This window comes from Cydia splendana, chromosome 24 (genome assembly GCF_910591565.1).
Source record: "Cydia splendana chromosome 24, ilCydSple1.2, whole genome shotgun sequence".
Classification (NCBI taxonomy): Eukaryota; Metazoa; Arthropoda; class Insecta; order Lepidoptera; family Tortricidae; genus Cydia; species Cydia splendana.
In genome coordinates this window covers 8,796,386-8,809,020 of record NC_085983.1, presented here as the reverse complement: position 1 = coordinate 8,809,020, position 12,635 = coordinate 8,796,386, and the positions used below count along the sequence as shown (strand labels likewise).

Sequence of the window (12,635 nt, the reverse complement as noted above, 5' to 3'; positions counted from 1 at the left end):
ATAAAAATAAATATATTAACAGGTAAAATAAATATCACCAAACAACATCTACAGAAAGTTGCTTTTCACGCACAAGAGTGACAAAGTAATTTGATGGAAATTTTGCGATGTTTGACGACGATTTTGAATGATAATATATTTATAACGATGTTAATTTGGATTATTATGGTAGGTTTAAATGTGCCTCAATGCCCTCAATGCAAGGAGTCCGCTGCTTTGGGGTCGTCCAGAAATCATGTGATCGTTTAGAGGGGGGGGGGGGGGGGGGAAGAAAAAAATCACGAATGATCACGATGGGGGAGGGGGGGTCAGAGAAGAAATCACGTGTAATTTTTTTTAAAAGCGGGAAAATCAAAATCAACAATATTACTCAAAAAATTAATCAGATCAAATAATCCGCTCTATGCGTATTTACCTAATAAAAAACATTTATCGGACCAACTTTAAAACATTAATAATAAAAGCCCGCATCGGCGCCATGCCCTTGATTGCTTAGCGTCTAAGGATATACCCGCATCATAATTATCAGGTGATCATGTGGCAAGGGGGGGTTGCGTTAAAATCACCAAATATCACCGGGAGGGGAGGGGGGTCAAAAATAGCCCAAATATGATCACATGATTTCTGGACGACCCCTTTGACCTTTTTATCAGTATTTATTTATCACTAATTACAACGGTAATGTTACCTACTTCATCCATATCGGAAAAAATATTGAACCTATAAAAGCTTAATGAGTGATAGTGATGGGTAAGTTATCACAAAATATCTGCAGGGTCAAGTGATAACAGTAATACACTAATTGCAATCTAATTAAGTAAGTATCTCTTACTTGAACATGCTTGAACCTGCAATGATATGTTACACAACGAAGGCCGCAAAAATATGTGACATGATCTTATTTGTAGAGCCATAAGAGCGTGGATATTTACATAATTAACATAACATAATACATCTGACGTCCCCTCCCCCGCAAAAATCGGCAGACTGTTTCGTAAAGAAAATGACAGCGATGACAAACACATAAGCTTAAAAATACAAATAGCACTGGACATGATGGTGTCTGTACGAAGGTTATAAAATCCTGTAGTAACCTGATCGCCGACCCACTAGTTCATGTGTTCAATCTTATGTTTGACCAAGCAATATTCCCTGAGCACTTCAAATTAGCGTTAATTAAACCCATTCATAAAAAGGGAGACAAGCATGAAATGTCAAATTACCGGCCTATTGCTTTACTGTCAATTTTTGCTAAAATAGCCGAACGCCTGATGTATGATCGACTTTACAGTTTCCTAGAAAAGAGTAAAGTGTTTGTGAATGAACAGAACGGTTTTAGGAAAAACAAATCCACTCAGCTAGCAATATTTGATTGCCTTAAACACGTCATGAACAGCATCAACGAAAAACAGCATGTTGCAGCAATATTCATGGATATGACGAAGGCTTTCGATTACGTAGATCACAATCGCCTCTTGTCCAAACTATACTCATATGGCATACGTGGGAAAGCCTTCGATCTCTTTACAACATATCTTAAAGACCGTAAACAGCTATCTGAAATAAGCAAAATCTGCACTCAAACAAAGACCAAAACTGTACATCATTCTCAAATAAAAACGATAAAATTTGGGGTACCTCAGGGCAGTATACTTGGGCCGTTGCTGTTCCTTACCTATATAAACGACCTTCCGAGACACCTCCATCATCCAGCGGTATTATTTGCGGACGACTGTACAGTAATCGTTAAATGTTCTGATCTAAATTCGTTAGAAAAAGAAGTGACCACTGCATTAGAAAACGCAACGCAATGGCTTGAGAAAAACAATTTAATTATTAATTTGTCAAAAACAAAAATTGTACTATTTCAACAACCACAAGCAAAACCTCACACATTAGACATTACATTTCAAAATAAACAATTAGAATTAGTTAATGAAATAAAAATTTTAGGCGTCTATATGGATAAAAATTGTAACTGGAAATATAACATGGAAATCCTTTGCTCCAAAATTAATGCATTCATTTATCCCCTTAGACAACTTGTAAGACTTGTAAACAGAGAGACTGCAATTACTGCTTACTACGGTCATGTCCAATCAATAATCACGTACAGCATTGTATTTTGGGGCAACTCAACAAATTGGCACCAAGTATTTCTTATGCAAAAGAGGTGCATACGTGCCATTGTCGGAATACGGACCTGGGAAAGCTGCGAACCCTTTTTTAAAGACCTTGGCATATTGACTGTTCCCTCTTTATACATATTGGAATGCCTAATGTTTGTTAAAAAATATGACAGTCGTTTTCCAAAAAAACCGCATAACCCAGCACGTAACTTCCGACAAAGAGACACACTTTTACATCCACGTGCACACTGCGCACTTTTTAGAAAAAGCATTTTTAGTATGGCTGTAAAGTTTTTTAACAAACTACCAGAATCGGTACAAACTTTACCGATTAACAGATTCCGCAATACGTTGAAAACTTTATTGAAAACCAAGTGCTACTATGACATAAACGAATATTTAAATGACAGCGAACTTTTTTGATGCATGTAAGTAATTTATTATGTATAGAATATAGGCCTTAATTTGACATTTAACAATTAGTATTTTGACAATATTTGATGAGCACGCAGTATGTAAATAGTTGACTTTTATTATTATTTAAGGATGATGACAATTAATTTGTAACTCACGAGCTACACCGCCACTCACGTTAAATATTTGTATGCCTCATACGGCCAAAAGTGGAGCACTTAATTATATGTATGTAACACCTGTTTGTAACATTACCTGCTTTTCGACAAATAAATGAATTGAATTGAATTGAATTGAATTGAATTGAATTGAATTGACATCTCCAGTTACTAAATGCTCTAAGTATACGGGCTATAAGATTTTTTTAACTCCCTGCTTCTAGCCCGCCTCATTATGACACCATAGTGGTTGGGCTCGGCGCTGCGGGCGCGACCGCGGCGGCTACGCTGGCCAACGCCGGGCGGCGCGTGCTGGCGATCGAGGCGCAGCCGCGTGTGGGGGGGAGGGTGCATACTGTGGCTCTCGGTGATGGGGTGGTGGAGCTGGGGGCGGAATGGTAAGTGATTTGATTATACATTGTGGAAAGATAAGTCGGGCCCTGGAGGTAAACTACCTTCAATCCTTAAGCTTGCTCATTTTACTTAAAGGAGACATTTCTTTATTTTTAAAAAGAAACAAAACTTCATTCAAAGATTTTCTAAAACTCGCTTGCGTCGCCCGGGACTCGAACCGACTGAAAATTCCAAAAAATTAAACACTCGCAATTTTATTCTACTAGTCGATACAGTACAGTTAATGTTAATGATAACATTTCTCCAAGTAACATTAGGTCTTACACTCGTCTGTCGTATAAAATATCTATAAAATCTAATATTTAGTAAAAAATTTTTTAGAAGAGCCAAATTAAAGAAAAAAAGGAAAATCTTTAAATGCAGTTTTGTTTCTTTTTAAAAATAAAGGAATATCTCCTTTAAATAAAATGAGCCAGCTTAAGGATTTAAGGTAGTTTCCCTCCAGGGCCCGACTTATCTTTCCACACTGTATAAATAGCCTAGAGCCCCTTTAATCTAAAAACACAGATAGGTAAATTATGATAGGCATACCGGACCGCGCCACTAGTACCTACGGTCCAAGGCCTGTTCGAACGAGTGGAAGGTGGTTCGCCGTACGTCCGGTAAGGACGCAGCGCAGCCACATAAGCCCATGCTACACGGTCGCCGACAAGCCTTCTAACCGTCTGACCATGGTCTGTCCTTGGTCAGTTTTGGTAAAATTTTGTTGGAAACAGCTGTCTAAACGGTCCGGTACGGACCAAGGCCACGCGGTCTGACTCTGAAGGCTTGTCGGCGACCGTGTAGCATGGGCTATAGGGCGCAGCCAGCGAAAAAGATACATATATATAAGACGGTCAAGCAAATCTTGTCAGTAAAAAAAGGCGCGAAATTCAAATTTTCTATGGGGCGATATCCCTTCGCGCCTACATTTTTCAAATTTGCCGCCTTTTTCTACTGAGAAGATCTGCTTGACCAAGTATATATAGATATATGCAGTCCGGTCGCGATGCGGTTATTACTTTAGCTATTATTATTTATGCCTATTATTTTTTGCTGGCCGAGAGGCTAAACTGCCCGTTCCAGCGGTAGTGTTTGGAAGTGGTTTGGAATGTCAGTTTTTGCTTTATTAAATAAGATATTTTAGTAGTATTATTATTTCCAATTTAATTTATTCTATTTTAATTTAAGATTAATTTTATAGTGTATTACTAACAAATTATATGGGCTTTTATGCCTGAAACAAATGATTGATTGATTGATTATCACTAACAAAAACAATAACTCTACACTAAACTAAATTAAGCGACAGAGTGTAAACACGTCATTATAAACTTCCAATTATACTCTGGCAAATCCACTTTGTCAGTAGAAAAAGGCGCGAAATTCAAATTCTGTATGGGAGGACAACGTTTCGCGCCTACTATTTTTTAATTTGCCGCCTTTTCTACTGATGGAAATAACTTGCCAACTGTAGATTTTTTTATGACCCTATTAACGGTTACCACTTACCAGATACAAAAATTATATTTTCAACCGCTTCAGTTAAACGGTAGACTATACAGCTTGGCAAAAAAGAGTAGACATTAAAAAGTGGCAACACTGTAGTGTCGTCCCTTTCAAACCAATTTGTATGAGAAAACGGTACGACACTACAGTGTTGCCACTTTTTAATTTCTACTCTTTTTTGCCAAGCTGTAGGTACAATGCCTGGTTACCTTTACCCACCTTCCAGGATAGTGGGCACCAAGAACAGCCGGGTCTTCGACGTGGCGACGCAGCACAACATCACCATCGTTCCCCAGGATCCGACCATGCTGGCGTACCTCTCCGATGGCTCGCCAGCAGACACACAGCTGGTCGGCCAGCTACTCCTCCAGGTCGAAGCACAGGGGCCTAGTACACCGGAGGCTCAGGGGAATTTCACCACACGGAAGTAAGTGAAATATTCAGGCCCACGGGCGTCCACCATAAAAAAATATAGCTAAGGAAGTTTGAATCTAGTTTGATTTGCAATTGGGTTGAAATTCGTTTGTTCGAAATGATTGTTTTAATGAAGGCAGTCGGGAGACACTCCTGACTTCGGGCAAACTCGGCTCCGTACAGCTCAGCATTGCTCCGAGCAATTTTTAGGGTTGACACAACTTGACATCCCTTTGCGTGCTCGACCACAGATAAGATAATTACTTGAATTTTGACAACCCTCAATGGCTATTTAGGGTTGCCCTATCGGCTGAAAGGGATAGTGCTATACATTAGAAAGGGATATCATGATTCGTCCCTGAATCGTTGTCAAACTTCGGTTTTGTAGGAAGTGTACTTTCTGTACGGTAGTACCTACTATTGAGAGATTTGAGCCAGTCGAGCCTAATTGACCCTTTATAAGGCCCCAGTTATACAGATATGCTACGTGAAAGTTAAATACACTACCATTTTTGTAATGCACTGGGGAACACATCTACGGCAAAAAAAAACCAAATCATTAAGAAAAACATGTGGTCAATATATGCACTCAGCCTGTTAGTGCACTTGAGTTTTCAGATGATCTGTTTCCAATACACCTATTCATTGACATTGACATTACAAACATAACGTGCTCTGTATAGACTGGCGTTTAATTGACTACATACGGTAAATCGAACATTATTGCGTCTCTTAGAGTGGGTAGGGTTAATATACGAATATCACTGCAAAAATTATAACCTGTGGCCCGTTTCACGATACAATTTACAAGCGGAAGTCTCTTTCTATCAAAGAGTTAGAAAGAGACTTCCGCTTGTAAATTGTGTTCCCTCAGGTCTACTTTCAATTGATACTAAAGTGTATATTTTTAATAGTATAATGGAAACAATGACGATAGCTTATTGCTTCCCTTGACAGGCATAGTGCATAAATTGACCACATACTATAGATTAATTAATTACACTAAAATTAAATACTGACCGAAAAAGTATGAATGAGGAAAGAAAGCCTGATATACTCGCTATATAATACCATTATAGTTAAATAAAGAAGAGGATGTTCTTCTCCGTAAATGTTTATTAACTAAGTGGTTTCCAAATCGTCTCTGCCTTATAAAGGGTTAATATAACTACCCTATGTATTTCATTTTCAGAATAATGGAAGAAATAACAAAAAATCATCCCCATTTACTTAAGGACGAAGATTTCATATCTGGACTTCTGCAGTTCTTGAACCTGTACATCAATTACTTGGAGGGTATTGTATCACCTTTCAAAACTTTAAAAGAATATATTGTATAAATAATATGAAACAGGCAGGTAGGTACATTATGATTAAAACTATAATTAAAAAGTTTAAAAACCAAACTAAAATTATAATAAGACTAAATAAATCTAAAATAAAACTTTATTAAAACTAAAAAAGGACCCTGCCTAACCTAAGGCATAGAGATATAAGTAACCATAGAGTGCTCACTCCATACATCAGTTTTGTTACCTAAACGCCTATTATTTTCGTAGTCGACATCTAGCGTCAAGTACTGCTAATCGATGATACAGAGATACAGATGTCAACTACGAAAATAATAGGCGTTTTGGGTAACAAAACTGATATATGTAGAAGCACTCTATGCTTACTTATTTAGTTATTTCTCTATGCCTAAGGTGCCTGAGGTGACGACTGTGGAGTTTAGTCAATATGTGTAAGAATTTCCAATATTTATTGATTATTTATCATTAGGTTCTAGCGACTGGAACGATGTGACTACTGGCGGGGATTACGAGGACTTGGAAGGCCACAGGTCCGTGAGCTGGGCTCGCCATGGTTACAACACCTTCTTCGATATTATGCTGGTAAGTAGTGATTAGTCACAGAATAAGTAATAGTACCGTCAGGCGTGGGTCACTCCGCGATTTCGTCGCCTTGCTACAGGTAGCTAAAAGTCCATCCGTTTCACACCAATTTTGGTGGCTAGCCATAAGCCGCACGTGGCGCTGTCGCCATCTAGCGGCCATATCTGTCCTGATCGTAATAGACTCGTTTTGTTAGAGAGTGAGTCTTCTGTACCTAAGTAGTACTATTATTAATTCAGTACTGGTGCCGTACAGAAAATAAACTTCATACAAAACCGAAGTTTGACAGCGGTTCAGGGATGAACCGTGCCGTCCTTTTCTAATGTATGGCACTATCCCTATCGGCTAATTAGGGTTGTCAAAATTCAGGTAATTATCTTATCTGTGGTTGTGCACGCAAAGGGACGTCAAGGTGCTCCAACCCTAATAATTGCTCGTAGCAACGGATCCGAGAATGCCCGAACGCTTCTAGTTTCATACCCCTGGTTTGTTCCACTACTTACAATGCGAAAGTGTTAGAGATCATAATTTCATAGAAGTTTGAGTTTAAAATGACACAAGTGTCTGGGCTATCAAAATCGCTGCTAACTTAGCTTGGTCTAACTCTACCTGTCCCAATTTCTCCATTATATGCAATCTTAGAAAGATTAGGCGTTATTGATTACTTCATCTATTTCAGTTTATAATTTACTGGCGATCCGCCCCGGCTTCGTACGGGTTTCACAAAATCTTAACAAATTATACACCTAAACCTTCCTCAGGAATCACTCTATTGATAGGTGAAAACCGCATGAAAATCCGTCCAGTAGTTTTTGAGTTTATCTAGAACATACATACACACAAACAGTAAGACGCGGCGGGGGACTTCGTTTTATAAGGTGTACCTAGTGAACTGTTTTGTGACTACTTCAGAACACATACAACGGTGGTCCCGGTCTACCCAACCTGGACATAAAGCTTAATAAGGAGGTGCGGGTCATCAGGGCGCCGCAGCACCCCACCGAGCGCGTCACAGTCGAGTGCGGCGACGGCAGCACCTACGAGGCCGATAATGTCATAGTCACCGTGTCCCTCGGGGTTCTCAAGGACAAGTAAGTGTGCTGACCTGCGCTCTAGCTGGACATGAAGCTGAATAAGGTGCGGGTCATCAGGGCCCCGCAACACCCCACCGAACGCGTCACCGCCGAGAGCGACGGCCGCTCCTACGAGGCCGATAACGTCATAGTCACCGTGTCTCTCGGGGTTCTGAAGGGTAAGCTCTACACTCATGTCTACAGAATCGTCGTCGTCTCTGCTTGAAGGCGTGTCCAGACGGGGACAATTTTTCGCCAATCTGATTAAATTGTCCGATCAAATCAGGCCGTGCGGACGCAAACGCCAATTTGGCTCGCCGATTATGACCGATATTATACCGATAAAATGGGGTCCGGACGCAAGAATATCAATTTGTGACGCTAGTATTCGCGTTTGGGGCATTACTTTAATTTAGAGAGCTCAAATAACTATCACCATCAATTTAAAATTGGTGAAAGTGGCCAAATCAAATTGGCGTTTGGGTCCGCACCCAAACGATTTGATCGGACAATTTAATCAGATTGGCGAAAAATTGTTCTCGTCTGGACAGGCCTTTACTGGATATTGTACGAATTGACCACGGAACTAGCAATGTGCAAGTTGCAGTACACGCCATCAGATATATCAGAACGGCCAAGGCGCTCACAAATATCTGAACACGCCTCTATTGTCAAGGCATTAGGGCGCGTGTTCAGATATTATGAACACCTTGGCCGCTCCGATATATCTGATGGCGAATGTACATACACAAATTTTACAAAATTTCTGGAAAGTTACACGAGAAGACTCTCATGCAAGTTTCCACTTATTATTGTTAATATAGAAAGTACCTCGTTCAGATTAGGAATTCTTACTCAATGTTCCTGGCAGGAGTGGCAGGGTCGCCATGTGAGGTGGGGCGTTAAAGGAGACCTCGATCGTACTGAATATAGGTTTATTCTATCTTAAATAACAAGTGGGTACAAGCCATTATATACTAAGCTATGCACGTGTGTAGGTAAGGCGTAGTACATACACTATGTACACGTTACTGTTTCATGTAACATTTAGGTCATTCATTAGCGTCTAAGTCAAGTGTCTAGAGATCGAAACTAACTGTGAGAAGGTTTGGCAATAAACGTGTAGAAAAAACAACTGAGAACATTTCATGGAAAAATTTGTTAGCTATATGAGGGGATAGAGCGCGGCGCGCTCATTCTTTCTTCCGTGGGGGAGCCACCGAAATATAGGGGATCTCTTTAGGGGGATTAGGTAGGTAGCTGTGAGTGAATGTGCTTACTTAGGTACAAACAGCAGCACTCCTAACTGTACATAAGTAGACCTTATTACAAAAGGCATAAGGTCAATGTATGTACAGTTAACAGTGTGGGTGATGGTACCTGGTTCTCAATCTGCTAACACAATTAAGTGAAATATAAATTAACTTAACTTACCAATACGGTTATTTGACAGATATTCTTCACTTTTCTCACCGCCTCTGCCCGAGAACAAACAGACAGCCATCGAGAAAATAAGCATGGGAGTGTTGGACAAGATCATGTTGCAGTTTGACGAAGTTTGGTGGCCGCTGAATGTAAACAGGTGGGTTGAAGTAGGGCATGCTTCTCCCGGTTCTCAAATTACCGGGAATTCCCGGGAATTTTATAGTGTCAAAAGAACCGGTACTGAAGATCCGGTACCGGTACTTCCCGGTTCTCATCATATGACTATTTATTCCTATTTCAAATTTCAATAGTAGTATTGTTTTAATACTTTAGCTCGGGACAATAAATATTAGTGCTAAATGAAACGGGGGACCCAAATAACCCGACAAACTAACCTAGTAAAGTAGGCATTCCAATATTTTCTATCGATATTACGGATAATGGTAAAAATTTACCCAATTTTCTAATTCAATTTTGTTTTTATCTGAAAGATCGCTCAGTACTTTTATGCTGGTTATATAAAGGACTATGTATGTTTGTGTCGTATGTCCTGATGAAGCCTTAAAGCTACTAAATTACACCAACATATTTAGATGAATTTGGTGTTTATCTATACATTTTGACCCGGGTGACTTAAGCTATATCTTACAACCACTTTAAAAAAAGTAGGATATTTGAATATTCTTCTTCTATAGGAAGTTGGATTTATATGAAAATATTCCGTTCTCGGGTTGAATTTTTAACTTCCGTATGCCGTGCTGCTGATGCTGAGTGCATCGACTACGCTACTGCCGTGTGGCTCGGCTCAGGTGGAGCAAAGTGTGCCGGTTAATTTCGTAAAATAGGTTGGAACGCCAATTCAAATGTTGTAATGTTTTTAAATAAAATAAGTCAGTATTAATACTTATGCAATTATTCATAAAGATTGTACGCTAAAACAAACGATTTCTTAAAAACAGTCATAAGATTCATAAGATGCCTTGAGAACCGGGAAGAACCGGGAATCCCGGTTCCGGCCATGTCCAGAACCGGGAAATATAATTCTTGGTACCGGGACCGGTACTGCATGCCCTAGGTTGAAGGTCCTATAGGTATCGAGTACCTGCTATTGTAATTCTAACTCTATTCTTTAAGCGGTAAAGTTGTTATCGGAATGGAATCTTTTGTTGTTATTGCTTTTTATTTTGCACACGTAATTAGCGGTTTGGTTTCACAATAGAAAACAATGCCATTCATCGGCAGGTAATCCTCTCAAGTGCATTAGGACATTTTAAAACCGTACGACTATACATTGTGGCACCCACTCCGTGGTTATAGACTTATAGTTATAGTTGGTAGTTGTTGTGGCTTGTTCCCCAAGTTATTTTTATTTTCCAGGTTTGGATTCATATGGAAGCAAGAGGATAGCAAGAAAGTACCGGTTTCAGACCACTGGGTCACCAAGATTATAGGGGCCCACCGGCCCGTGGGGTCCACCAACGTTCTGACATTGTGGACCAGTGGGGACATTGCTAAGGAGGTAGGATAGGAGACCTAACACTACCTTAATTAAAAATATATCACAGGTTCAGATGGAAATGGACTAGCAGGATCGATAGGATCTTTAAATCTTCAAGAAAAATGCGTACCTACTCCTATCTTAAAGGCCGGCAACGCACTTGTAACCCCTCTGGTGTTGTAGGTGTCCATGAGCGACGGTAATTGCTTACCATCAGGCGATTCACATGCTCGTTTGCCTACTATCCTCCTGAGACCCCCGGTACAATTTTTTGTAGAGATTCCACAATCTATTTTGAACTTTAATTGAATAACAAGTTACAAATTTAAAAACAAAACTGCTTCTTGGTCTCAGAAAGCTCATAAAAAAAGCATTCTGCATGAAATCCTTGCAAAAAATCCTGTAGGTAGTAGGCTGTAGTTTTTGCTTGCGACTTCGTCTGTGTGGAATTAGTTCCTGGTGGTGGTTAAGTATAGCGCCTGGATAAAATCTAATGGCAATAATTTGCTTAAACCAATTTACAGGCAATTAATTAACTTTCTTATTTCCACCCCCCTTTTCACCCTCTTTAGGGATGACTTCCGCCATAAACTATCCTATGTCCTTCCCCAGGACACAAACTATCTATGCCAAATTTAAACTAAATCCGTTCAGCGGTCTAAGCGTGAAGAGGTAACAGCTAGGCAGACACAGTTTCGCATTTGTAATATTAGTATATGGATAGTATGGATTCTTTGTATGTAAATAGAGAAGACATATATGTATTAAAATATCCTTCGGCAGGTAGAAACGCTTCCAGAAGACCAGGTGAAGACGAAATGCGTCGAACTGCTGCAGAGATTCATGGGTAACACCCTGAACATCACTGTACCACAGCCTGCTGCTATCATCAGGTACATGCTTCATGTTTGACTTTAAAAACCGGATAAGTACAAGTCGGACTCGCGCACGAAGGGTTCCATACCATTACGCAAACAACGGCAAAATAATCACGTTTGTAGATCGAGACACGAAATACAAGAAAAATCTGACAAGTGCGAGTCGGACTCGCCCACCGAGGGTTCCGTACTTTTCAGTATTTGTTGTTATAGCGGCAACAGAAATACATCATCTGTGAAAATTTCAACTGTTTAACTATCACGGTTCAGAGATTACAGCCTGGTAACAGACAGACGGACAGTGGAGTCTTAGTAATAGGTTCCCGTTTTTACCTTTTGGGTACGGAGCCGTTCAGATAATTATTTATTTAATTTTTCAGATCAACCTGGTACTCGAACCCATACATCCGCGGCAGCTACACTTACGACAACATCCTCACGCCGCACTACCCAGACGCGCGCGATTGGCTCGCGAGGCCGCTTGTGGACTCTTCAGGGGCCCCGCGCGTCCTGTTCGCCGGCGAGGCCACAAGTCGTCGCCATTTTGGCACTGTGCACGGCGCCGGTGAGACCGGCCACAGGGAGGCCATGCGATTGGTCAATAAGAGTTATAAGAACTAACTCTTACGTCCAGCGGCAAACTATTACTATTTTTTTTAATTATGGTCATTTTGGGATGCAAATTAATAAAATAAATTGTTATGACGTTTTTTTTATTATTGTGGATAAAAATTTAGATATTTCTAAAATCACTACACCTTATAAAACAAAGTCGCCTGCCGCGTCTGTCTGTTTGTGTGTTTGTATGTTCGCGATAAACTCAAAAACAACTGAACGGATTTTCATGCGGTT

General features: G+C 40.0%; 1 protein-coding gene across 1 annotated transcript; it reads left to right on the top strand.

The window, feature by feature from the left end:
- The first annotated feature begins 733 nt into the window (after nucleotides 1–733).
- On the top strand, nucleotides 734–12,404 carry LOC134802183 (spermine oxidase-like). The gene is made up of 10 exons (XM_063774778.1): nucleotides 734–750; nucleotides 2,926–3,099; nucleotides 4,830–5,030; nucleotides 6,210–6,313; nucleotides 6,797–6,909; nucleotides 7,822–8,000; nucleotides 9,436–9,564; nucleotides 10,785–10,926; nucleotides 11,689–11,798; nucleotides 12,164–12,404. The coding sequence occupies exons 1-10, from the start codon at nucleotides 734–736 to the stop codon at nucleotides 12,402–12,404; spliced, it is 1,410 nt and encodes a 469-aa protein (XP_063630848.1).
- Nucleotides 12,405–12,635: the final 231 nt, after the last annotated feature.

What these genes read in the sequence shown, in the direction of transcription:
- LOC134802183 (XM_063774778.1), top strand. An exon ending in GGGAATTTCACCACACGGAA is followed by an intron (nt 5,031 to 6,209) that starts GTAAGTGAAATA and finishes TTTCATTTTCAG; the next exon opens with AATAATGGAAGAAATAACAA. An exon ending in CTCGGGGTTCTCAAGGACAA is followed by an intron (nt 8,001 to 9,435) that starts GTAAGTGTGCTG and finishes GTTATTTGACAG; the next exon opens with ATATTCTTCACTTTTCTCAC.